The 27619-nt window shown below is 36.5% G+C and overlaps 1 protein-coding gene across 1 annotated transcript in view; it reads left to right on the top strand.

Moving 5' to 3' along the window:
• Nucleotides 1-27619, top strand: part of LOC150102616 (uncharacterized) — a 234723-nt gene that overhangs the window by 193542 nt on the left and 13562 nt on the right. The window contains exons 14-16 of the mRNA XM_090398679.1: nt 4277-4418; nt 14624-14707; nt 26072-26181. Coding sequence (XP_090254805.1) covers nt 4277-4418; nt 14624-14707; nt 26072-26181 — 336 coding nt within the window. The remainder of the gene's footprint in view (nt 1-4276; nt 4419-14623; nt 14708-26071; nt 26182-27619) is intronic.

Here is a 27619-nt window from a genome sequence, read left to right as displayed (position 1 = left end):
AAAAATAGAAGTTAAAGAAGATTATAGCAAGGGAAATGGTTCATTTGAGACTGTCTGTGTGAGATTGATGCCATTAGAACAAAATATATTGTTGGTTGCTGTTATAGAAATGGGGATCTAGAAGGCAATGTGGATGACATTCATTGGCAGATTAGCACCATGAGTGCAGGCTAAGCAATTATCTTGGGAGACTTCAACTATGGGGATATAGATTGTAAGGAGATAATGGCACATGGTGAAATGGAATTTATACAGTACTAAGGGATAATTACCTGAAACAGTACATGATGGATGGGACTGGGGATTTGAGAGTGTGTGTGTTGGATCTGGTAATTGAATCAGAAGATCTATCTATAATTACATTAGTAGCAAATCTATGACCTATTGAAATGACCATGCAGTCTTGTCCTGGGAGGTTGCTAAAAACATGCGGAATTTTCAGTCAAAGAGTTTGTGATAGTACAACACAGGCAGTTATGACAAACTTGGAGCAGTGCTGTGGCATAAGAAGCTACATGGAATGAATGACATTAGTTGCATGGGAAGCAGTCAGGGATTGTTTGAGCAAGGTGGTATAGAGTGCACACCCAGGATCAGGAGGATAAACCAAATAAGGATTAAGTGGATGAGTAGCAATATAAAGCAGGAGCTGCAAAAAAAAAAAAAGAAAGAAAGAAAGAAATATAAACAATAAGGTGATCAGCATGCTAAGGAGCAGTATAAAGTACAAGCAATAAAGATAGCAAGTATGGTAACAAAGTCTAAATCAGATTTTGAGAGAAAATAAATCCAAAAGAGTTTTTTTTTGCTATAAAGCAAGTAAGATAAAAAATGATTATGGAAAGATAACTTTACTCAGTGCTGCTGATAGGAAAGTGATAGAGCAGAATAAATAGTTCAGTTACTTAATGACCATGAAACCTTGCCAGAACTGAGACTTCAATTAAACAACTTCTTCAGAGGCACTGCCAGTTCACTTACACATTCTCGTAGTACATGAGCTGACATTCTGTCTAGGCCCAGTGCTGTATTTACACTGATATATTTCAATATACCGAGTATCTCCAGTTCATCTACCTCAATTCTCACATCAGTCTCTGTCACGTTAGCAACTGCAAAATCACTGCAAGGGTATATCATCCAGGGGGCAATTTTGCAGTTGCTGATATGACAGAGACTGATATGAGAATTGAGATAGATGAACTGGAGATACTCAGTATATTGAAATATATCAGTGTGAATATATCACTGGGCCTAGACAGAATGGCAGCTGATGTGCTACGAGAATGTGCAAGTGAACTGGCAGTGCCTCTGACGAAGTTGTTTAATTGAAGTCTCAGCTCTGGCAAGGTTCCATGGGAGAAAAAGAGGATTAATATAGTTCTATTACATAAAGATGGCTCCAAGACAGAAGTTGCAAATTAAACCAATTAGTGTTTCTGGAGTTGTGGTTAAAGTATTGGAAAAGTTGATTAAAAGTAAAATTCAGTAATGGGTGGAGAGTAATATGATACTCAATAGGAGAAGCATGGCTTTGTAAAAAAAAGGAGGAGGGTCCTGCCTCAGTGACTTATTCACATCTTATAAGGTGACATCAGAATTGGATAAAGGAAGTGGCTACATGATATTGCTGGACTTTGCAAAGGCACTTGACAGAATACCACATGGGAAACTATTACAAAAGTTGGAGCAAATGGGAATGAATACACCAGAGAGTAGTATACGGTGAAGCGGAATCTAGGAGAATGAGAGTGGCAAGTGGAGTTCCTCGGGGTTCTATACTAGGTCTATTTCTCTTTCATTTGTATATCAATGATATAGAGAAAAATTTATGAGGGGATATTCAGTTGTTTGCTGGTGATGCAAAACTATGGGAAGCAATAGTAGATATAAGTGATGTAGATATCCTGCAGGATGATTTAAATAAATTGCATTGTGAGCAAAGGCTAATGATTATCAATTTAATGTTACAAAATGTAATGTTATATACTTTGCGTTGAAAATGTTGCATACATCGTATCATATTGATTCTAGTAGATTGCAGGGAATGATGAGGCTAGGGATCTGAGGGTGGTGATTGATAGAGATTTGAAATCAGATGTCATACTACAAGAGTTGACAAAATAGCCTCAAGGTTTACTTGCATGTTGAAGAATACATTGACAGGTAAAGACATGGAAGTTAGTATCCTACTTTATAAGGCTATTATTTGGCCACATTTTGACTACTATACACAGATTTGGTTTCCTACATTTCTAGGGAACCGGGAGGGCGTGGAGAGGATTGAGAGACAAGTGCCAAGCTTGTGACAGGTCTCTGTAATGTTTTCTGTGAGGATATATTGAAGGTTGCAGAGTTTGGTTGAAAGGGATCCTATAAGATTGACACTAAAGACATTTTTCAATATGAGGAGTAAGAAGAAAACAAGGGGTGATGCTTGGAAGTTGTCTAAGAGTGTGGTTTGTAAGGGTGTGCAGACTAAGTTCTTTACTTGGAGAGTGGTGAGTGAGTGAAATGGGTTGCTGGAGGTGGTTTGAGCACACCAACAGGAAACAAGTTTAAGGAAATGCATGATAGGTATTGTGTTAATGGATAGAGTTGGTCTCCCACAATTAGACTTGACTCCATGGGTACCTATATAAATAATAATAATATTTTTGCTTTTTGACCAAATTTTCCTTTGTTACTACATTTCCTGACTAAAGCAAGTCTTTGCTTTAACCTTCTCTTTTTCTAGTCATTGCATTTTAAGATTCCCAGCTTAAGACTCCTTTGAAAATTGAATAGAAGAAATAATTTGTTTTGTTGTAAAAATAATAATGCATTACATATGAAAGAGTCAAGCCAACAGTTGATGCTAATATAACCTTTTGAATATTTCATGAACATTCAAGGGAAAGAATTAAGTTCGTAAATTCTGGGATATATTATGGTGAGGCATAGAGTATGTACACTGCTTGGAAAGAAGTCGACAGATATCCCCATGGATAAGATGTATCATACCATGTAATGAATCACATGTTTGTAGCTGGTATAAATTGGAGGAATATGATGCTCCCAAGTCAGCGCTACTGTGTCAGGATGAAATGGCTGCGAGTAGGGAACTGATGGAGTTTGAAAGAGGCATTGTGATAGAATGCTATGTTGCAGGCTTATCTGTTCAGCAAATTGTTGGCATATGCCATCCCAGGTCAACAATTAGTGATATCATACTGAGATGGAAGTGCAGGGAGTCAATTGCAAGTGCTACCTGCAGTGGAAGATCCACCACACACACTTTCCAAATGTGACTGTAGGGTGCTACAAAGGATAACATGTAAAAACCGCCATTCTTCAGCCAACACATTGAATGTGGAGTTGGGATCGAGTAGAACATGAATCTGCACTAAAACATTCAGAACTGAGGCTCACAACATGGTTTTTATTGTAGGACTGCAATGTAAGCAGCACATTACTGAAGCCAACGTGCAGAATCGTCTTCAGTGGTGCAAACAGTGTATATGATGGGACATGGAAGCTTAGAAAGCTGTGTTAAGGAGCGACAAATCATGCTACACCCTCTGCCAAGCAGATGGGCAGGTGTGGATGTGACAGATGCTTTGTGAACATCTCTTACCAGAGTGTATAACCCCAACTATGAAATTCGTAGGTGGCACTATGATGGTATAGTACTGTTTTTCCTGGTTTAGCTTCGAACTACTGTTTGTGGTACCACCAACATTGAACTCTGAGGATATCTTAACATTCTGGACAATAATGCAATGCTTCCTAGTTTCGTGTTTCTATGGAACTGAGTCTCTTTCAGCAAAGCAATGCACCACGTTATATGGTTGCTGTAACTTCATGGTTTGTTGAAATGAATGTCACCACACTTGATTGGTCTCCACAGAGCCATGATCTCAACCCTGTTGAACATCTGTGAGATGAACTGGAGCATCAGGTGAGGTCAAGGGACGTCCATTCCCACAACAGTCCAGCACATCATTACGTGCCTCCAGGGAGAATGGTCCAAAATTCCCATTGATCACTATCATACACTTGTGAAAAGTATGTCCTGTAGGATTGATGCAATTATTGCTGCAAAAAGGATGTCCTATTCCTTATTAAGGTGGGTGCCATAACTGTTTGTTCCTCACACTATGGTATCCATTGACTTCTTTCCATGCAGTATATAATGGTATTGGATATCAGTTTTCTTAGAGTGAAAACACACAAACTGTTATTTTAAGTAATGACTACCTAGAAAGACTTAAATAGTTTGTTTTTTTAAAAACAGGTGTATTCATTTGGTTGCTGAGTTAGCATTAGTGCCAGATGTGGTTCAAAAAATTCCACCATTTCTTCCTCTTATGAAAAATGCCATCAGCTACAAGCATTATACACATCATGTGTGTTTATTGGAAACTGTATGTAAGCAGGTCAGTTCAGAATTTTTTATTTTGTTGTATAACTAGATATGAAAAAAAATTTTTAAAAAAAGAAGTAATATGTAAAGTATAATATATATATATATATATACACACATATATATGGAAGATATGTAAAGTAAGTTAGATTTTGTTCTACAAAAATTCCAAATCATTAAAAAAGGAGCTATAAAATTTCATCCAGAGCAGGCTTTTACAAACATTCATGCCTTTGTGGTAAGAGCAAGCAGTGGTGTTGGTGGTATTCTCAAAATAATGTTGCCCTATGTTTTATTTCAGTAAATCAACTTCTATTATTGTTGAAATTTATATTGAATGTAGTGGTTGAACTTCTCTCCACTTCTGATTTGGCCAAGTGGTGAACCTATCTTCTACAATCAACAGGTATTTGACTAGTTTAATATAGGCGAGATGTAATAATTCAGAGTAATGAAAATAGTACAGTTAGTGTTACTGAGACAAGACAAAAAGTGGTTCTATGCTTCTAAATAATGACTATGGTATTATATTCAAGCAATAGTAATTAGGGAGAAGGCGTAGCTATAGTATTCAAAACTATACATGAAGATAAATGTTTAATTGCAGATAATTTCAAGAATAGTGATATGATCAAATTTCAAAATGGGAAATTTGATGATGAGAATTGTGTTTGTGATCCAACAGAATGTTCTTATATGGAAGAAGCAGAGCAATTTTTCCAAGTCATTATGTCAGCTGACATACAGAAAAAAGGAAAAGGGCTTTTTGTTGTATATCTAAGCAGCATAATAAGGAAATGAATCCCAGACATGTAGAAATGCTTTGGAGAAATTTGAAGAAAAGAACAGTGCTAATAATAATGGAAAGTACCTACTAGATTTTGGTTAAGGACAGTGGCAAGTCTTTATTAGAACCATGTTGCAACACAAAGACGTTTGTAAATTTACTTGGAAAGAACACATAAGAAATGGGAAAAGTCTTTTGACTGTTATTATTGGTAGTGATATCTTCTAAATACTTTGGGATACAAATATATATAAATAATTTTAAAAATAGTAGTAGTCACTATTTAGTTTTAAGCAGGATAAAAGTGAGTATTATACAAAAGAAAAATATGTATCAAAATTTTAAAAACTGCTGTCACAGTCAAGCAGCTGCCACTTCACTTGTGAGCTGTGGGCTCTAATATAGAAATACTAACAGTGGGGGGGGGGAGAAGTGATCAGTGAAATAAAGTAGTTATAATATGCAAAAAGAACTGAAAACAAAAGGAATCAAACATTAGTGCCCCAGTGGTAAAATCAGAAGATTAATTCAGCCAGGGAAGCAAATGAAGTTTTTTATAAAGATAGGAAAAGAGAACCTGTTTTGGAAACATCATATATGCAATGTTCCTGGAAAGTAATTCAGTGTCCTTAGAGAATACAAAGAAAAACATCACAAAGTTATGAGCAAAAAGTCATTGGAAGGATTTGTGAAGAATATTCAAGATTGATATTGTGAAAGCTGCAAGTTGTTTTTCAAGCTGTAAAAGGCTAAGAAAAGGAGGAGAAGCATTGTAAAAGATATCAACAGTTATTCTAATGATTGTTCCACTTTTATGAATTATAAATTTGTTTATTACTACTATGAAAAAAAAAAAAAACTAGACCCTTAACAATTCAAACATCATGATTAGCTTTAATATTGCATCTTATACTGATTTTCCATTAATTGTGGTTCTTAAACTGATTAAGTGTCCCCCCCCCCCCTCCCCAGCATAAGTAAATTATAGTGGTACCTTGGATTGCAAGTAACTTGGTCTGCGAGTGTTTTGCAAGACGAGCAAAAATTTTTAATAAATTTTAACTTGATAAACGAGCAAGGTCTTGCAATACGAGTATTATCTATACGTTTTGTCTGCCGAGCGTTATTTGATCATAAGCTGCTTGGGATTGTGGGTAATTGTCTCGCATGCTCGGTCTCAGTCGACATACCTCATTCGTATTGTCAACATTCGTCCTAGCGTTGTGACCATGTGTGTGTGTGTGTGCGTAAAGCATTTTTTTATTTTGTGTCCAAATGTAGTAAGTGTTCTTTATTAACTGTACTACGACAATGGCCCAATGAAGAAAAGGGTTGAAAAGGAAGGCGGTAAGAAGAAGGAGATGATTATGGTGGAAGCTAAGAAGAAAATCATCAGGAAGCACAAATTAGGTATGCAAGTGGCTGCCATTGCAAGATTTTATAAGAAGTCTACGTCAACGATTTGCACAGTATTAAAGAAGAACTAAGGGGACTAGATGTAGCAAAAGGAGTCACGAGAGTATCAAAGCAACGACCACGTATTCTGGAAGATGTAGAAAAGTTGCTTTTGGTGTGGATAAACGAGAAGCAACTAGCAGGGGGATACTGTGACTGAGAACTTGATCTGTGAGAAGGCAAAGGCCTTGTATGCCGACCTCTTAAGTAAACTGCCAGATACGTCTACAAAAAACAAAGAAGGCTTCAAGGTGAGCAGGGTATGGTTTGATAACTTTAAGAGGAGAAGTGACATCCATAGTGTTGTGAGGCACGGAGAGGCTGCGAGTTCGGACGCAAAGGCAGCTGAGGCGTTTGTTGCCGAGTTCCAGAAGCTCATGGTTTCTGAGTGTTACCTGCTGCAGCAAGTTTATAATTGCAATGAGACGAGGCTTTTTTTGGAAAAAGATGCCAAAGAGGACTTACATTACAGCAGAAGAGAATGCAATGCTTGGTTACAAGCCCATGAAAGACCGTCTCACCCTCTTGCTGGGTGCTAATGCAAGTGGTGATTTCAAAGGTAAGCCCCCTGCTCGCATATCATTCTGAGAATCCACAAGACTTCAAGAAATGTAAGGTGCAGAAGAGCCAGTTAAACGTTATGTGGAGGTCCAACAGCAAGGCTTGGGTCACTCGCATCTTGTTCACTGAGTGGATTAACGAGGTCTTCAGTCCTGCAGTGAAGAAATACCTTTTAGAAAAAAAATTGCCACTCAAAGTCTTGCTGGTTATGGATAACGCTCTTGCTCATCCTCCAGGCCTTGAGGACGACTTGCTGGAAGAATTAGAGTTCATCAGGGTCAAGTTCCTTCCTCCCAACACTACTCCATTACTCCAGCTCATGGATCAGGTCATTTCGAACTTTAAAAAGCTTTACACCAAGGCACTATTTCAGTGATGCTTCGAGGTGACCGAAGGAACTAATCTTACCCTCCGAGAGTTTTGGAAAAATCATTTCTGCATCGTAAACTGCGTCAAGATCATTGATAAAGCCTGGGATGGGGTCACCAAGAGAACCCTTAATTCTGCTTGGAGAAAACTGTGGTCTGGTTGTGTCGAGGGGTTTGCTCATGAATAGGAGCTGCCAGTTGTCGATGAAATTGTGTCCTCGGGGAAGACCATGGGACTGGAGGTGAATGAGGATGACATTCAAGAGCTGGTGGAGGAACATGGCCAGGAATTTACCACCGACGAACTGATGGATCTGCGTTGTGAGCAACAGCAAGAGGTTATGGAGGCGATCTCATCTGAGGAGGAGGAGAAAAAGACAGAGACATCTCTCTTTCTTCAAATGAGATTAGGAAGGTGTGTGAAATTTTGTAGAAAAGCAGTGCGAGCGATGAATCTGTTTAAGGACGATGCAATGTCATATTTCTGTGAAATCCTCAAAAGGAGGCAAAAACAAGTGTCATTGGATAGGTTCCTTGTTAAAGTTGCACAAAGAGAAAGAGTCAACAGATAGCAGTGATTCCGTTAGTGACAATGAAAGTCGTCCTACCCAATACAATTACTGTAATTTGTAATGTAAATAATAAATTCGATTACTTTATGTATATTACATTTAAATAATAAAAATATATACGAAGGTATATGCATTTTGTATTAATCATTTTTATGTGAATATTTTCTCCAGTGATGTTATCGTTACCAGGACTCTTGTTGTGTTTTAGCCATCCTATTGCTTTTCTACCTCTCCTCTTAAAATATCCATATCATGCTCATTACCTGGTGGTGATATCTGCTTCAATTCTGCAGTCTCAATGTTATCTAAATCTAGTTTTTCTTCATATAACTCACTACAGTATCTTGTCCACTGCTGTACAATTTTTTCTTTATTCATCAATACTTTGCCTTTTTCATCTTTAATTGTGGTCTGTTTTGGTTGCCACTTTCTATTAATGTTCTGATCATTTGTATATCTCCCTTGTTTTATGTTCTCCATAGTACTGTTCTATATTGTTGCATTGGGCTTCTAACCATTTTATTTTATCCATTCTGACTGCTTTTATCACCTCATTACATATTGAGGTGAAAAAAGCAGTCAGAATTCTTCTTGATCTTCTCTTTTTCTGGTACTGTTTCTTCAACTGCATCTTCTATCGCCTTCATTACTCTTTTCACTCTTAGATTCAAAACTGAAACTAACAGTTCTGTTTCCCTTCGGTATCCCACTATTTGATCCAACCCTGATTGTGGACCTTGTTGATCCGGTGATGTCTGAGCCGGCATGTTGTAGCTGTTGATCGTATAGGCATCAGATAACAATCGTATTTTTTCTTTACAGTCAGAGCATCGACACTTATCTGACTAACTCTCCTCCTCATCCTTTATCCAGGCTTGGGACTGGCATGAGACAACTAAGGATTCTATGGCGGAGTTACTACATGATATATCACCACATATTTTGAGTGAATAAACCAGGGAGTTGACATCTGCCTTGGTATATTTGTTTAAGATATCTTACATTAGGTCAAGTTCCAAAAGAGTAGAAGGAAGGGAAGATTTCTACTATTTCATAAGGGAGGTGACAGAACTCAAGCATCAAATTATAGACCAATCTGTGTGTCAGGTGTTAGGGTTAAAGTGTTGGAGAGGTAGTGAGAACCAGGTTTCCAGATTTGGGTTGACAGTAATGATATTATCTTTGCTAAACAGCATGGATTTGCTAAAGGGAGTACATATTGTAGTACTTGCTTATTACAATAAGGTGACAGCTGTATTGGACTTGGGAGATGGATACACAGTAGTATACATAGGTTTTGCAAAGGCTTTTGATAGCGTCTCCCTTTCTCGTCCATCCTTTAGGATGGGTCCACTAATGAGGGTTTACAATGAATTAATGCAGCTGGCTCATCACTACTCAACTGCATCCCTTAGGGGATGCAGCAGAGGAGTGATGAAACAGCTGCATTCATGGCTGTAGATCCATATGTGTTTATGGGGCTGGTTTGCCTGTTCTGAGGGACGAAAAACCTGAGCTTCTGGTTGGAAAAACCCTCTACATCCTGTATGAGACTGGCTAACTTACCTTTAGTCAAAAAAGACCAGATAAAGGTTCCTCAGGTCATGGACTGGAATCGAACCAGGTCTTTCTATCCAAAGGTTCTTTGTCTATACCGACTGAGTTACTGAAGCTCAATTTGATAGATTGATAAGTTGATCGTCAAACTAGAGTTTGGATTAGATATTAGACTGGTGCATTGGATTTGAGATTGACTATCTGATAAGTATCAGCAGGTTGTATGGGGAAGCAATATCCCAGTAGAGGAAAGTCACTTGTAATAATCATTTCAAGTGAGCCGAAGAGAATTCTAAAAAGTAGCTTTAGGAAGTAGAGGAAATGATGAGCATGTAGATTTTTCAACCTAAAAAACAAATGTGGTATGCTTCAGTGGTCTGTTTTAGGACCATTTCTATTTAACTTGTATGTTAATGATATTGGGAAAGATTTGAATGGGGATATTCAGTTGTTTGCAGATAATGCAAAGTTGAGAAGAACTGTGAGTTGTAGAGCAGATGTTATGGCTTTATAAGAAGACTTGAATAGACTGAGTGAATGAGTATGGGCATGAGGAAGCCAGCGAATGTTGCAAAATATAAGGTATTAAACTTTGGAAAAACAAAGATGGAATGTAGAGTTCACTCTTGGTGAGAATATGTTGTTGGAGGGGGGGATAAGAGATCTTGGGGTGATGCTAGTTAAAGGATCTAAAATTTAGAGGACACATTGCTAAAATTCTAAAGATAACACTACAAATTCTGGCAGTAATGAAGAAAATACTGGCATGTAAGGAGATTCTGGTTCCACTGTATAAGGCCTTGATTATGCTGCATATGAACTACTGTGCACAGATTTGGTCACCTGGTTTTCAAAAGGATTCAGAGCCAAGGTAGGATTTCAGAGATCCAGAAACTAAGGTAGTTTCTGGTCTCTGAAATGTTGAGTATGAAGAAAGGTTGAGAAGATGCAATTCGCAGTGTCTTGTGGAGAGTAGGAATATATGAAAGATATGTACAAGTTGAATAGTGGGCGTTATAGGATAATGTTGAAGAGGTTTTTCATAAAATGGTCAGACATGGGGGGGGGGAGAAGTACAAGAGGTCATACCTAGAAGCTGTATAAGGAGGATGTGGGTAAGGGGGTGAGAAGTAGGCTTTTTTGCATCAAGAGTTGTGAATGATTGGAATGCATTGCTTTAGAATGTGATGTCTGCAGAGAATTTGAATGTATTTAGGCACGATATGATGACGTGTGTATGTGTGTGAGTGAGTGAGTGAGACAAAGGGATCTCTTGCGATGAAACTTTGACTCCATAGCTGTTTTGGGATAATAATAGTATTATTACAAATTAGAATTTGACAGAATTATAGTCACACAGAGTTAGATGAAAAACTACAGTTCTCCATAGACATCGTTATTACTGATCTCACTTATAACATACAGTGCTATAACTGACTTGCTCAGTATAACTAACCACTTTATTAACAAACAAAACTCCTGACCCAATATCCTGTAGGTACAATGCTCTGCCAAAAGAAATTCATTGAACAATATTACAGAAGTTTTGTAAAGAGTCTGATTTTTTTCAGAAAAAGACCATAGCAAATCAGATATGGAATTGAATCATATGTGATAAAAAATAAACTAGTATGTCAATTTACAGTTCAGTTTTTTTCTTGATCTCTCATCTTACCATTTCTACTTGTTCTTAAAATTTTTACTTTCAAATACCATAAAATGCATGAGATAACATAAACATACAAAAATAATCATTGCAAGTGAGCCAAAGAGAATTCTAAAAAGCTGCTTTAGGAAGTAGAGGAAATGATGAGTATGATTTTTCAACCAAAAAAACGAATGTGACAAATGATAACTGACAATGGGTTTAGGATTCTTCTGGATTAGGAAGAACAAAAAAATACAATAAGTGGTAAACATGAATCATTAGATAACTAAAACCATCATGTAGGAACCGTTACACAAAAGTAAAATAAACACGTGTGGCATGGAAGCTGCCGCAGATATTAGACTTTTTATGATAGTTGACAGAAAAGTTATTTCAAAAGTTAACATTTCTACCAACTATCATGAATACTTACAGAACAATGCCAGCTTCCATGCTCCACATGTTTTTTTTTTTTTTTTTTTTGTGTAATGGTTCATGTTTACCTCTTATTGTATTTTTTTTTTTTTGTTGTTGTTGTTGTTGTTGTTGTCATCTTAACCCAGAAGAAGCGACTAGCATGTGTGGCGAAACTAGTCGGTTTAACTGTCTATAATATCACAACCTATTACACTTGTCATAAGTAGAGGAAACATTGAGGTATAAGCATTATAATAAATTTAGTTTAATCCTTTATCCAAGTGTGAGCAAACAAAGTTTGCACCTGGAATTATCTTCATGACTGGGGTAAGGTGGTACAACACCGGGAAACTCGTTGCAAAGGTGGAGCAAACTCACAACACTCCTATCTCAGTATCTCCCATAATGCAAAACACATCTCCTTGTGGATATGTATAATGTTATGCATTAAGGGGAAGGCCACTACCCAGACTAGTTTCGACCTTTATTGAGGTCTCTTCAGTGGGAGCCAGGCCCAAGTGGAGATACCAGGCAGAAGCATTAGCAAGGTCATCTCCACCTATAGGATATACTGAGATAGGAGTGTTGTGAGTTTGCTCCACCTTTGCAACGAGTTGCCCGGTGTTGTACCACCTTGCCCCAGTCCTGAAGATACTTTCAGGTGCAAACTTTGTTTGCTCACACTTGGATAAAGGATTAAACTAAATTTATTATAGTCTAACCAAGTGAAAAATAAACTTTAAAAAAAAAGGTATAAGCATTCCAGCAGACTGAAGTTAATTTGACGGAAACAAATTTGAGAAAGTTTTATTTTTCAAATCACTCCATATGATATTAGACAATACATCACTATTAATGAATTGTTACATGGCTTACCTAGTCAAAAAAAAAAAAAAAAACAAGTTCTGAAATATTAAACTATTGAGAACATTGTGTACTGTTGAATTTCTAGATAAATTGTATCTCTTAGGCTTCTGTTGATTAAATTAATGTCAAAGGTGTCTAGAATGGAGGGGGGTGGGGGGAAGCTGCTTTTGTTACTTACTACATTTTGCAGTTCTTGTGGAATGCTTTGTTAAATGATGATAAATTCTGAGCAAACTATTAATGTATATGGATTAGGTGTTTGATGTGAGAAGACCAGACCTGATTTAATGTAAGTCCTTGATTTATTGCATCAGGTGGGATCTATAAAATTTCAGAAGCTTCCTTTAATTTTTGGATGTAACTATTATATGCAATATAGGTCATCTCAGTTTACTGGCATGGCATTTGTTGTATGAAAAGTTAGAAACAAAAGAAACTTGTGTCAAGATGATTCCATAATACTCAAAACATTAAAACAGTTGCTTATATGGTTCATGATAATTTTGCACTCATTAGATTTTGCTGTACTAATGATCTCCCAAACCAGTATATACACCCTGACCAAAAAGAAACCAAACTTTTTAAAATTAGAAGAAACTAGTGGCGCCACCTGTCGTATCTTTTTGTTGTTGAGAGCAGCAACCTTCATTAGTGTTTTTAGTCAACTGTTTATGACATTTGTTTCATTAGAAGCAGAGTTATAGTGCCAAGGGTGACAGTGTGTGTTTTAATGAAAGGTCAGAAAATGAGTTTCAAACAGAGCTTCGATTGAATTTTGTGTTAAACTTGGTAAAAGTTTTACCGAAAAGCATCAAATGCTTGAAAAAGCATACGGTGATGAATTCTTATCCCGTTCTCAAGTAGTTTAAACGATTTCAAAGTGGTCGTGAGACATTTGAGGACAATAAAAAGTCGGGCCGTCCAAAAACTGGACTGAGCAAAGTTAACATCCAAAAACGTGCGTGATTGCATCAAAGCAAACCGAAAATCGTCTGTGAGATTCATTGAAAATGAATTGAGGATTCCAAAATCAACTGTGCACAACATTTTGACTGAGAGTTTGGGCCTTCGTAAATTGAATTCGCGATTTGTTCCCCACAAGTTGACCGATGACCAAAAAATGTATCGAATTGAACACTGCAAAAAATTCATTAAAACTGCTCATGAGGACTCAAACTTCCTTGAAATGATTGTTACTGTTGTAAAATGTGTGTTTTGAGTATGAGCCCAAACAAAGCACCAGAGTGCTGAATGGAGACCACAGAAGAGGGGCATCTGAAAAAAAAATCGCTTGGAGAAGTCAAAAGTAAAGACAATGCTGATTTGTTTCTACGATTCCAAGGGCATTATCCACAAAGAATTCATTCCGCCTGGCCAAACTTCCAATGGTGAGTTTTATCTTGAAGTTTTGAAGCGATTGATAGTGAGAATTCGTCGCATACAGCATGAATATCGTGATGTAGGCAGCTGGTCACTTTTGCATGATAATGCACCATCTCATCATTCGAACATTGTGAGACAGTTTTTGAGCAAAAACCAAGTTTGTGTGTTGGTTCACTCACCATATTCACCTGATTTGGCATCCTGTGACGTCTTTCTTTTCCCCCGACTTCATCTGCTGATGAAAGGAAAGTGATGCAACACCATTGAAAGCGTTCAAACGGCAGTAACCATGACCCTCAACAGTATCCCAAAAACCAATATAAAAAACTCATTTAACGAATTAATTGACCATGCCAATTATCAATGCTGTATCGAAGCTGAGGGAGAGTATATTGATTGAAATAAATGATCTGAATAATTATAATTGGCCTGTGTTTTATTTTCTATCAAAATTTTGCTTTCTTTTTGGACAGAGGGTGTATACTGATGTCTTGTATAAACACCTTGAAATGTCACACATGCAGCACTTTATTTCATTAATAGATTCGCTTTAGATAAATGGTATTCAGTTCATGAAAAAGTTTACAAAACGTTATTTTACAGCTGCCAAATGTTGCCAAAGGTTTGGGGAAAAGAAATTTCAAGCCTTATTTATACCTGTTTTTGGATCCAATTTTTTATAGTTTGGTAAGTATTATTATATATACTGTGTTCAGAGGTACTCTAAATTCATAATTATGCTGAGACATTTAACCACCTTACCGGCCATTAAAGATCATATATGCACCCTCAAAAGCTTCGTATCCATCATAAATTTCAATGTAATATCAATGGTGTTACAATTTTAATATGCACTTCGCATCCATAGAAATGTGGACGTATATATACGCCCTGGCCGGTAGCGTGGGTAAGCAATTTTTACTCGACTTCCATACTCTTTATAAGAGAAATGCTCAATGATTTGATATAGCTGTTCTATAAAATTTATTTCCAAATAGTATGTTTCATATGATGACACATTTCAAAACTAATGAAACAAGATTTGGAAATAAATTTTATATCAGTAGTGATAATGTTTTTATTAAACCCAAACTGTAAACGAAGGCTTGAATTACAATGCCATGTGTTTTGATGCTGGTTTTTATTTATTTATTTTTTATTTTTTTGCTAGTAATCTTGCTCAAAAGGTGGCAAATGAAGGAATGATTTGCAATAGTTATTTGCACATAACTCTAGAGGCACTTTTTTAATCATATATTAGAATTATTAAATTCATATGGAAGACAGTACAATAAATAGTTTTTTGAAACAGAAATCCAATTCAATTGCTAATGGCATTTATTTCAAGACGGAATGCATTATTGCAATCAGCTTTCACTATGCCAAACACCATTAACAAATTACAGAGAAGTCCTGACCAAATCCCCTTAGGCACAGCACTGTTATACAGTTCATTTAGTGTAGCAGGTTAACTGTAACAAAGTACTATTTTGGCCCCTATGAAAATGGAAACGATAAATTATTGAAATAAAGAGCCTAAAAGGCTTCATTCTGACATAGTAATATAAGGATGCTATTAATCCAGGTCATTTCACAACTAACAGAAAAATACAGAGAATACCGAATCCCTCTATGTTTCTTTTTCATTGATTTTAAAAAAAGCATTTGATACCATAGAACACAATGTAGTCATCAGTGCCTTACTGGAAGTAAATGTGGATCCTACTTATATCCACATAATAAAAGAAATTAACAAAAATCAGGCCACACAAATAACCCTATTTGATCAACCTATAAATATAGATATAAAGAGAGGGGGGGGTCCGCCAAGGCGATGTGATCTCTCCAAATCTATTTACCAGCACTTTAGAATACATTCTGAAAAAAAATAGACCTAAAGGGAGGAATAAGCATAGATGGTGAAAAGCTACAAATTCTTATGTTTGCCAATGATTTAGCTGATATCCCACAACCCAAAAGACCTAGAAGAAATGGGTGAAAAAGTACACACAAAAAGCAGTAAGATAGGCTTAGAAATGAATCTAGAAAAAACAAAATGGATCAAAAACATCTACACAAGTGACAGTCACCTATGTATTGATAACATCCGTATAGAACAAGTTGACTCATACAAGTACTTTGTTCCACAGGTTCTCCATTCACAACACAGTTGACATTTTCAATGATTCTGCCTATTTTCATTGTCTTTGTCTTTTTATTGCTGACCTTCATACCATATAGGACAAACAATAAAAATGAATAACGATTTATCTGAAGAACTAGCAAAAAGAAAGAAAGCTGCATGGCTATCATTCAACAGACTAAAAGAAACACTTACTGATCCAAATCTTGACATCTCTCCGAAGGCAAAACTATTTAATAATGATATTCTACCATCACTCACATATGGATCAGAAACATGGAACACGACAAGAGAAGAAGAAGAGCCTCTCAGAATAACTCAGCGTGCAATAGAACGCAGGATTTGTAACATCAGCAGAATGGAACATGTTAGAAACATGGAACTAAGAAAGAGATCAGGCATAAAAGATGTGGTAACTGCAGTATATGAAAGCAAGATGAGATGGGCAGGTCACATAGACTCAGGGATAACAGATGGACATATAGAATACTCAACTGGCAACCAAGAAGACCACCTACAAGATGGAAGATCCACTAGTGAAATCTATGGGTATAACATGGAAGAGAGAGGCTCAAGAACGTTGGAGGCAGCATCTTTGTGACCTGCACTCATGGAGGAATCTTGAGTGAAACATGGGTCCATCAAGGTGATCAAGGTAATTAATCCATTGATATTATAGCCAGATAAGATAAACTTAAAATTTTGAAATTTACAAGAGTTTGAGAATGTAAAATGTTAGTCCTTCAGCCTAGGAGTTGCCTTTGGTTGGCACTACTCAAAAGGCATGGACTCTTCTCAGGAGCCCATATAGTTGGCTTTTATGAGTTTTAAGAATGAAAGTCAGCTCTAATACTTTTTAGTGGACACAAACTTTAGCATGAATAACATAATGCCATGTTTTTTATCAGGAGAAGTCAACTCTTATTAAAGAAATGAATGTATTTCTATTGAGGCAAAAGTCTCATGCTTTTATAAAGAATAATATATAATCATACATATGTAAACAGAATGTGCGAATTGCTATTTCTCACATTCAGGAATACTCAGTAGAGGTATTTCTTTACTGAGTGTTCCTGGTAAGATTTATGCAAGTATACTTGAGAAACGGTTGAGAAGGATTGTGAAAGAGAAGCTTGGTGAAAAACAATCTAGATTCAGGACAAATAGAGGCTGTCAGGATCAGAATTTCACTTTTCAACAAATAGTTGAGACCACTGGAATATAACAAAGATCTGGAAAAGGCATACGACAAGGTGCCGAGAGAGAGAGAGAGGTTATTCAAAACGCTACAGTTGTATGGCGTCAATGGGACATTATATCAAGCAATACTTAGTCTTTATTTGAGTTGCAGTTAGAATTGAAGGAAGTACAGGAAGGTGGTTTAATGTTAAATCTGGTGTCAGACAAGGATATTCATTATCTATTTGCATCACATTATTAAGGAAAGTGGTATTAAACATGATATCAAAATTGGGGATGTCAATCTCAGCTCTTTGCTTTATGCAGATGATGTTATCATCCACATAAAGTAGGCAGAACAGTGGTCCTATACTGGGACCACTGCTCTGCTTACTGAAGGCCTAAAGTGGCTTGAAAATATTTTTTGTCTGGTTTCTAGCACAATTTTTCTAGATTATTTAATCCTTTTAGGTTATTCATAACACTTAGGTACCATAGGTATACAATGTTTAATTAATAGGATTCACATAAAAAAGAAGATAAGAAACGACCTGGCAGATAATAAATGCGTTTGGAAGTTCATAAGAAGCTAATTCTGAAATACTGACATATGTACAGTACAAAATGGTACACACTATACATGATACCCAAAAATAAATGAAATCCTACTAAATAATAAGTAAATAATGGCAACAGCAATGAAGGAGCAGCATGAAAATAAACTTTTTGATTGGAAGGCAGTTTCCAGTAGAATTGTTTGGGTAAACTTCAAAATGGGAAAATGGGCAATGAAATTTATTAGCACCTGTGGTCCAATGGAAGATTCTCCTCAGGAAGAAGTGGGGGGATTTTTCAAGTCATTAGAATAGGCACATAAAGAAAATGGAAAAGTGATCCTTGTTGAATATCTAAACAGCAGAGTAGGAAATGAATCCCACTGGCATACAGAAACATTTGGGGAAAATTTTGAGAAAAGGGTAAGTCTAATAATAATGGTAAGTATCTGGTGGATTTCTGCTCAGGATACAGATTAGTCATTACCAATACCATGTTCTAACACAAATTCGACATGAAGAGAAGACACAAGAAATATTAAAAAAAAATTCATTGACCATGTTGTTGTTGTGATAGTGAGAAAAACTTTTCAAAATACTACAATTATATGGGGTGAATGGAATTATATAGAGCAATACATAAGCTGTGTTTAAATTGTGAGTCAGCAATTAGAATTGAAGGAAATGTAGGAAGATGGTTTTACGAAGTGTGCACGAGTGTAACACAAGGGTGAAAACTATATCCACTCTTATTCATCATCTATATCGATCACATTATGAAAGAAAGTGGCATCAAATTTTGAAAATTAGTGTGTAAAAACTGTGAAAATTAGCAGAAGCATTGAAAGTTTAGCTGCATTCTTAATGGAGAACCTATAGAACAAGTATTTCAGCTCTTTAGGCAGAGTTTTTGGTGAAGATGTCAAATTAAATTTGTAAATAGAACAACAAATTTAATTTGTTGTTCTATTTACAAGCAAAGCTGATATGGTTGGGAACCAAAATTTATATGGAATAAGAGAGAGAAATTACCCAAAACACTCAAGCAGTATTCAAATGAGTTCAAATCAGATTTAAGTTATGGATCTGAGAATTGGATTAGAAATAAAATACATGGTCAAAGTTACATATGCAAAGTGGATACTAGATCCAACATTGTTTCAAAGCCAAATGTTTGTAGAAACTATGAAAGTTTTGTAAGTTGATCTGAGAGCTTATGAGAATACAATTCACAGCATCCCCGAGTCGCCTTAGTTTGCACTACTTAAAAGACACGAGCGGTGCCCAAGCGTCCATATATTTGCCTTTGATAAAGGTTTCACTGTCCAGGCAGCTGTTTCAAACTTGTTGGTTCTCTTCAGAGACCAGGCAGAAACCTTAAGAGAGCAAAAACTCTCGTTCAGTACTAAGGAAATTGAAATGTCAGAGAAATGTATTTTTTTCGTAAGTGAACTTTCGGTTGGTGTGTAAATGTAATTACTGAAGCAAGTGCCATAAGGCTTCATTTCAGCTATGTAAAATTACATAGGCAAAGTGGATACTAGATCCAACATTATTTCAAAGCCGAATGTATGTAGAAACTATGGAAATTTCATATTGACCTAAGAGTTTATGAGAATAGAATCCTCAGCATCACCAAGTTGCCTTAGCTTTCGCTACTTAAAAGACATTAGCAGTGTCCAAGTGTCCTACAAACATTCAGCTTTGAAATAATGTTGGATCTAGTATCCACTTTCCCTATGTAATTTTGCATCACTGAAATGAAATGAAGCCTTATGGCTCTTCCTTTAGTAATTACTTGGTCAAAGATTAGAGACCACAGATATGGGAGTTCTGAGAAAGATTAGGGGAGTGAACAGGTCAGTGGCAGAATCATATTAAAAATGAAGATATTAAGGAACTTGACATTAGGATTCAAGGATGTGTGGGCAGAGCTAATCTAAGTTGACATGGTCACAATATTGACAGTATTGGGGGTGCTGACAAGTAACAAACTAATTTGGAGGGAAATTGTTAATAGGAGATTAGTAATGATGTAAACTTAACACACTTACATACAGCAAGCATAAAAACGTTAAGTAAAGGGAAATAGACACGTTAAACATGTGCTTAACCTCATTGAAACTGGCAACAAGTTTTGTGCATTGTAGAGTTAAGGCGATTCCTTTTCCCCTGTTCTCTTCCTCCAGTTGTACAGATCTAGCAGGCAGAGATGCTGAAACATTTGTCATCATTAATGAACTTACACAAATTGTTCATGTGCCAACCAGAATACCAGATAACTCTAACCACTCTCCCAAATACCCTAGATCTCTTCCTCATCAGTGATCCTTTCAAACACAGTGAATGTAGAGGGCCTCCTAGGTAATGCTGACCACAATGTTGTCTCCTCTCCCATGCAACAACACACAGCCACTCCCATACAAGTCATTTGGCATTTATAACAGTGCCAAGTGGGACAGCCTCTGTGACTTCTATGCCTCATTTCCATTGTTATATGTTGTTTTCCCTTCCAACCCAAGCATATGCACTGAACATATCACTGAAATAATCCTTCCTGGCATGGAAACATTCCCCCACACTAATCTGAACTGCTATCCCCTAACTTAGTTCTCAAGAAGATGTGCCAAGGCAGTATAAATAAAAAAAATTATAAAAAAAAAATTAAGCATACCATTTGAGTTTGAAAGAGAAAAAGAAAGCAGGAAACTTGCAGCCTGTCCAAATGGTAGCTGAGCCTTTTGGTTGGTTGCCAAGGCAATTTGGTCATAACTTTTGCCTAACACCATTCCCACCCTTATCATACCTTAATATCCTGGCTTCACACTTTGCTCCCAATGCATGCATAACTAACCATGGTAAATGTCCTTCAGCCATTCCAGATGCATAATGTCTCCTATATCTTTTTGCCAGAAAGAGATCAGAAAAATATTGTCCAAATTACACACAAAAAATTCTCTTGTCCCTGATGACATTCCTCCAATTGTTCTGAAATTAAGTGCACCAGAACCACCTCCAATCCTATGTCTCCTGTATATACTCTCTTCCTCCCCTGGTATCTATTCCATAGACTGAAAATTGGCTGATGTTCAACCCCATTCCCAAGAAGGATGTCAAACTACTATCCTCTCTCATTCACTTCAGTTCTGTCTAATAGAGGGAACTATCAATTCCCAACTCCTACAGTATTTGAAGGCACCCGGCAAATAATTGCCCACCAGTATAGATTCCATCACTGCCGATCAACAGCAGATCTACTCGCATATCACCCATCTGGACAAATGCCATGGAGAAGTTGGTGAATCTCAAGTGGTTACACTTGATATCTTAAAGCTTTTGACCAGATTTGACACAAAGGCTTACTAAACAAGCTCCTAGGAATTGTGCAGTTGGATTGCTAGCTTTCTGTCTGGATGCACACTGTGCAGTGGTGGATGGTTCCTTATCCTCTTACCATTCAACCCATAGTTCTACAAGGTTCTGTTCTCTCACCAACCCTCTACTATATATCAATGATCTCCAACACAATACAGAGTTTTGCAGATGACAGCCCATTGCACTCTTCCCTTTCATTTGATAAATCTTACTCTACACAACTCACCTCAACCTATAGAACATCAACCACCACAGCCCTTAATTCTGATCTCCAAGCCATCTTCCAATGGGGGTTCAGATAACCATTTTCTCCCAGTATTACCTTTGACAACACTCAGATTTCCACACAAAATGAGATTTCTCTTCTTGGAATCACCCTGACAATAAGCATCTCTTGGCATGAACACATCACAACCATTGCATCCTCAGCTTCTAAAAAACTAGGATTTCTCTTTCACTAAAGACGTTACTACACTTCTGAACAGCTGTTTTATATAAATCACAAATCTGCCCAGATACTGAATCAAATACTCCTTCAAAATACTTGACTCAATACAGAGGAGGCAATTAGATTGATTAGTAACCCATCTCTTATCAATTCACTCCTCCCACTTTCACTAAAAACGTTACTACACCTCTGAACAGCTGTTTTATATAAATCACAAATCTGCCCAGATATTGAATCAAGTACTCCTTCAAAATACTTGACTCAATACAGAGGAGGCAATTAGATTGATTAGTAACCCATCTCTTATCAATTCACTCCTTCCACTTTCGCACAGGCAGTTTCATTTCTGCAATATGTGTATTCTATAAATATTTCCATGGCAAATGTTCGTATGAAATAGCATCAATAATTCCCTCACTCAGCACTAAGTCTGTTGGAACATGTGCGACTGCCACCCAACATCCCTTCACAGTACACCTTGAAATCCACAGAACAAGTTTCTTTCCCTACTCCATTCCTACTATACTACTGCTGTATTGTGGAACAGTCTTCCTCTTTATAAGTTTCCCAAGGAATACAATATATAGGCTTTTAAATCAAATATAAACTAGTTTCTCCTTTCCCAACCCACTACCCATACATAGTACTAATGTACTATAGGTTAATTAACCAACCTCTTGTGTATGGGAGCAACATTAAAAAAAAATAATAATAATAAAATAAAAATTCATAGAGACAGAATGCAAGGTGCACAATCATCAGGTAACTTATAACAACAAATGCTGCACATTTAGTGTGCAGCATTTGTTGGGATCGTGTGAAATAGATAATCATTTTTGATACATAGGATGAGAATCTCCAAACTTATAGGACAGAGGAACAATCATCATAATTTAAATCACATAGTGTAACAGGACTTCTGACTTTTTTTTGAAGAGTCATTCATATTTAAAACTGCTTCTATAGAGAAGGTGAGTTTTCCAGAGGATGCTGTGTTTGAGGTATTTGATTATACAAGACCTGACTTTTCAGGTTTAAGGTACTCAATTTAGTATTGATGTTCATTAATCCTCCCCCAAGATGCTTCTGTTTGTCCAAAGTGTGTTAAATTATGCATGAATTTGGTTTAACACTAGCTAGTGAAATAGTGGTAACAGTTTGTCTTTTGTAGCTGACAAGAAAGTAGAAATTTTGTTGAGTGGAAATGTGGGTATCGGTTGAAATTTCTTAAAAATTCTGTCAGTAGGTTCAGAAATAACCAAAATTTATAGGATTGTCACTTTTGTTCTATTGGAGTTCCTAACTTGTTTTATGATCAGGTACTTTGTCACAGGTACCCCATTAAAACTAAGAAAAATAGGTAATGCAACCAATCTATTTCACAAATATGTGGTGACTAGTCTCAGAGATGTTTATTGTTATCTCCAGCTTACCAAACCGCACCAGCATTTCCTAGCAAAATCTTAACTTCCAGTTCCTCACTTGCTGCTTATCTCACTTTTCTGAGATATATAGCAGTAAAGTGTCTCCCTCCATGAGTTTACAACATTCAATATATCCTTTGATTTTCCAACAGAAATGATCCAGTAGGTAGAAATGCTGAAACATTTACTGTTCCCAACAATCTTACATAAATTGTTTGCATACCTACCAGAATACTAGATAATTCTAACCACTCTCCAAATGCTCTTGATTTCTTCCTCATCAGTGACCTTTATAAGTATACTGTGGATATTAATCCCTGAGGCATTTATTTGACTGCAGTTCAGTGTTAATTTCTTCTTCCATGGAGAATACCCATGCTACATTTTCTGATTTATACACATTTCCTGTTTGGATTCTTGTGATCCATTTGTACTGAACACATCACTCAGACGTATCTGATAGGTATGGCAACAATAATTTCCCATTTCACTTTATAAATTCTCACCATGTATCTAAGTCATGGTTTCTCCAAGAAGTATGCCATGGTTTTTTAAGAGATGGCTAGCTTTTATCAAAATCTTTGTCCTCCTTTTCTGTTTAATTTTAATATAAAGAGAAGATTTCAAAATAGTTGAAAGTTAAATTATCAGCACATCCATAACTAATTTTGAAGGTGTTTCTGGGCCCTTGACAGAACCACTGTTGTATTCATCCACCTCTTTTGTGTTTCAACAATCCTGTTGCATTGTTACCCATAGAAAAGGCCAATCTCTTGATTTCATACTTCAATTCTTGTATTGATGATCTCAGTAAAGTGTCTCCCTCCATGAGTTTACAACATTCAATATATCCTTTGATTTTCCAACAGAAATGGGTCAGAATCTTGTCCAGACTTAATACCAAAAGTTGCCTCTCCTAGTGACTTTTTTTCAGGTTTGTACTATATAGTTGAGTTCTTATATCATCTACTTTTGGACAAATACCAAGTGAAAGTTTCAGGAATCTCAAGTGTTTACTCTCAGTATCTCTAAGGCATGTGATCATTTTTATCACAAAGGTCCATTAAGTGAGCTCCCAACCTATAGCCCATCTTTTGTCAGTTGGCAGAAGACAAGATAGACTGTAGGATGGGAGCTATCTCTCTCATACAATACAATACTTGTGATGGCAGATTAATATTTATCTTCATATTTTGCAACTAATGCTGAAACTTTGCAATACTCCATTCTTTCACCTGCTCTCTTCTTGCTGTATATTAACAGCCTTCTCCAGTTGACTGCTAATGCAATCTGCATTTTTGGCTGATGACAGTATGTGGTGCTCCTTCTGATTTGCTACTCTTTTCACTTTGTGAATCACTTGTTTCCAGGATCAGAGTAAGCTCTGATGTTCAAACTATTAAGTGGGGTTCTGAAAACCCTGTTAACTTCCATGCTTGCAACTCAATCTTGTATTCTTTCAGAAAAGAACTATCTTTCATTGTTACTTTTGGACATCACCTAAATCTGTGGGCAACATAAGATCTCTCTCTCTGGGATGGAGGGAGCTAAACCTAATCTTCATTCTTTCTTGGCTTAAACATCTTACAAGTACTGCCTCCTGAGCATCCAAAAAATTATATTTTCTATTTTGTTCCATTTCCAGTTCCATTCAGATTAGAAAATCCATCCAACCATTTTCTTGCTTTCACATCCTTGGGGTGATGTCCCTAACAGTTTCTTAAACATTCTTGGCACTACAGAACAGAAGAAAACAATTTGGTTGATAAGTGACTCATACTTTACCAGTTCTGCACACACTTTTACACAGACATTCAGCTGTTACTATGTGCATTTTCTATAGATATTTCTGTTATTACTGTTCATCAGAATTGGGATATGTAATTTCTTCTGCCTCTCTGATTCTCTTAAAACATGCACCCACTGCTCAGACCTGTTTTACACTTCAGCTCCAAACTCACATAAGAAATTTTTCTTCCTCTTTACTCTTTCTATTGATGTGTTTTGGAATAGCCTCACCTTTCTTGGAGTAAAGCTGTTAAAGCTTTTGTATAGGATTACCATTATATTATAAAAAGCACCCAGCTAGGAAATCTAGGAGAGTACTCTGTCCATGACTCCAAATTTGAGGAGCTTATCATCATCTCACTATTTCTGCAATTGCACTTTCACTGTGTGTGTGTGTGAGAGAGAGAAAGATAAAAACTTGTCACCAAGTTGAATTTCGGTATTCCAATGTTTCATGTCAAATGTCCTCCCCCACTTGGGGAATATCACAGTCAACCCCCTTTGTGTATGTGAGATGCTGAGCAGATTATGCATCATATCACTTATGACTACCCCACACAAGCTACTTCTCTGGAGACCTCAGGAACTTGCACTTACTCTCAAATAGTGCTATCAATTGGTTAACTAAACTGTAGAAAATGCATTAATTTCTTGTATTTTTACACATATGTTAAATAAATAAATCATAATCATTCAGTGTTTTCAATTTAAAGTCAATTGATGGACTTGCAAAGCCTTGACCAGCTTCTTGATGTTCAATTTCATCTTGAGCTTAATCATATTATGTTTACAAATAGATACACTTATCATGTCACTTGGTCTTTTACTTGCCATTTAACCCTGTAAATCACAGTAAAATTTTTAAAAAAAAGGATGTGACAGCACTCAGTAGGCGAATGAGGCAATGTGTCATGTCATGGATTGGATGATACCTTTGCTTAGATTGTTGATGTGGAGTACAAAATACATTGTTTCGTACGAAGCTTTTCAACATTAACTCCAGATCAGCATTGGTTGGGGCCATCTATGTTGTGGGTAGGTTAGGATCCAAGTAGTAGGTTTTATGAAATACCTTCATACTTTTTTTTAAAAAATATGGATATGATACTTTTAAATAAAATATTTCTTTATATTAAACAGACCTGTGAAAATGCACTTACCTCAAGTGCTGCAAGTCAGTGTTTAAATCAGCTGTCCAATTTTCTTGGGCCAAATATTTTAAGAGCAAGAGTGGAGCAACACAATCCCAGGTAATTAAGTATATATTTATTTATTTTATATTCTTCAGTATGAAATTAGCATATTCAGTTATCATAATTATCATCTCAGGGGCTGAGATCATATCTTAGAGGCCAATCATACTTCCTACAACGTGGTTGATGTTATTTATAGACTGGTTTTATACTCTTCTTTCCTCTACTCTATCCTACTTATTATTGCCTCCCCCAACTATTAGAGCGTTTTGAAGGCAAGTGGATGACTCTTTCCTCTGAAGCTGTAGTTTCTGTTATCCATTAAAAGGGGAAAACCCAGCTGCCCTAAGATGGCAGCTCCACCAATAGGATACTTATTGTCATGCTAGTAACTTCGCAAGAGAAACACATTACTTTCAAGTCTCAAAGAAATCTAAACTGCACACAAAACATGAGAAAGACCACAAATTGGAAAAGGTTAACAAACATTGGAAAAAGAAAAACGTGGTGATGTGCCACATGGACATTAAAAGCGTAGCACATAAAGAAGATGACATTCTAAATGAGGAAAACATAGAAATGCAGTTCGTACTGGGTGGGGGGGGGGGGAGAGAATAAAAGAAACAACTATCATATCATAGATAGTGGAGTAGATATATATATTATGCAAAACTAAAGTGGATATATATATATATATATGTAAATATATGCAAAACTAACATAAATAATTTGGATCCATAAAGCAAAAATAACTTATACTACCTACTGGAATGAAAGAATATTAGAAGTGTAATTAAAATTAAATAAAGCAAATTTAACAGTTGTTTGAGTTTAAGCCCATGAAGAAGAACATGATGATTTTTACAAACATTTATGAGGAATATATGAAAAATTCATGTTGGAGGTTTAATGGAATATTATCAGCACTGAGAAAGGATTAAAACTAATTTTAATACTTCCAATATTTTGTCTCTGTCACAGAGACATCTTTGGGGATTACAAAAAAACTTTGTAACACCACACACACAATACAATAGTGAGTGAAACTAAATGTGAAAAAAAAAAACTCAAGTCCTATCTAGGTGGTGTGCCCTCTATGGGCATTTGCAGGTGGCCTAAGATGTAAAGAGGGATCTCTGATAATTAATGTTTAACAAATTTTGGGAAGTTTAATGCAACCATATTTGTTTAAATTAGGTTGATTCCTGAGTGCAGATGCAGATTCAAAGAACAGTCTTTCTTTTTTTGAATTTACTATGGTGGAGCATGGTGGTTTTTTTCCAGGAGATCCTGTGGGTTGTATGCAAACATGGTCTGCAAGGCCTGATTTACCATAATCGTGATTGCAGATGTATGACTTGTGTTCTAGTAACCGGATGGTTGCTGATCTGCCTGTCTGTCTGTCTGAAGTAAGCCAGTTTACAGGCACAAGGTACTCTAGGCACTGAGAGAGGAGGGAGCTGATCTTTGGTGGAACGGATAAGGGTAGTAAGTT

Source organism: Typopeltis vanoorti, chromosome 10 (assembly GCF_054136105.1).
Source record: "Typopeltis vanoorti isolate ZY-2024b chromosome 10, IOZ_Tvanoo_1.0, whole genome shotgun sequence".
Lineage (NCBI taxonomy): Eukaryota > Metazoa > Arthropoda > Arachnida > Uropygi > Thelyphonidae > Typopeltis > Typopeltis vanoorti.
This window is presented reverse-complemented; position numbering and strand designations above follow the sequence as displayed.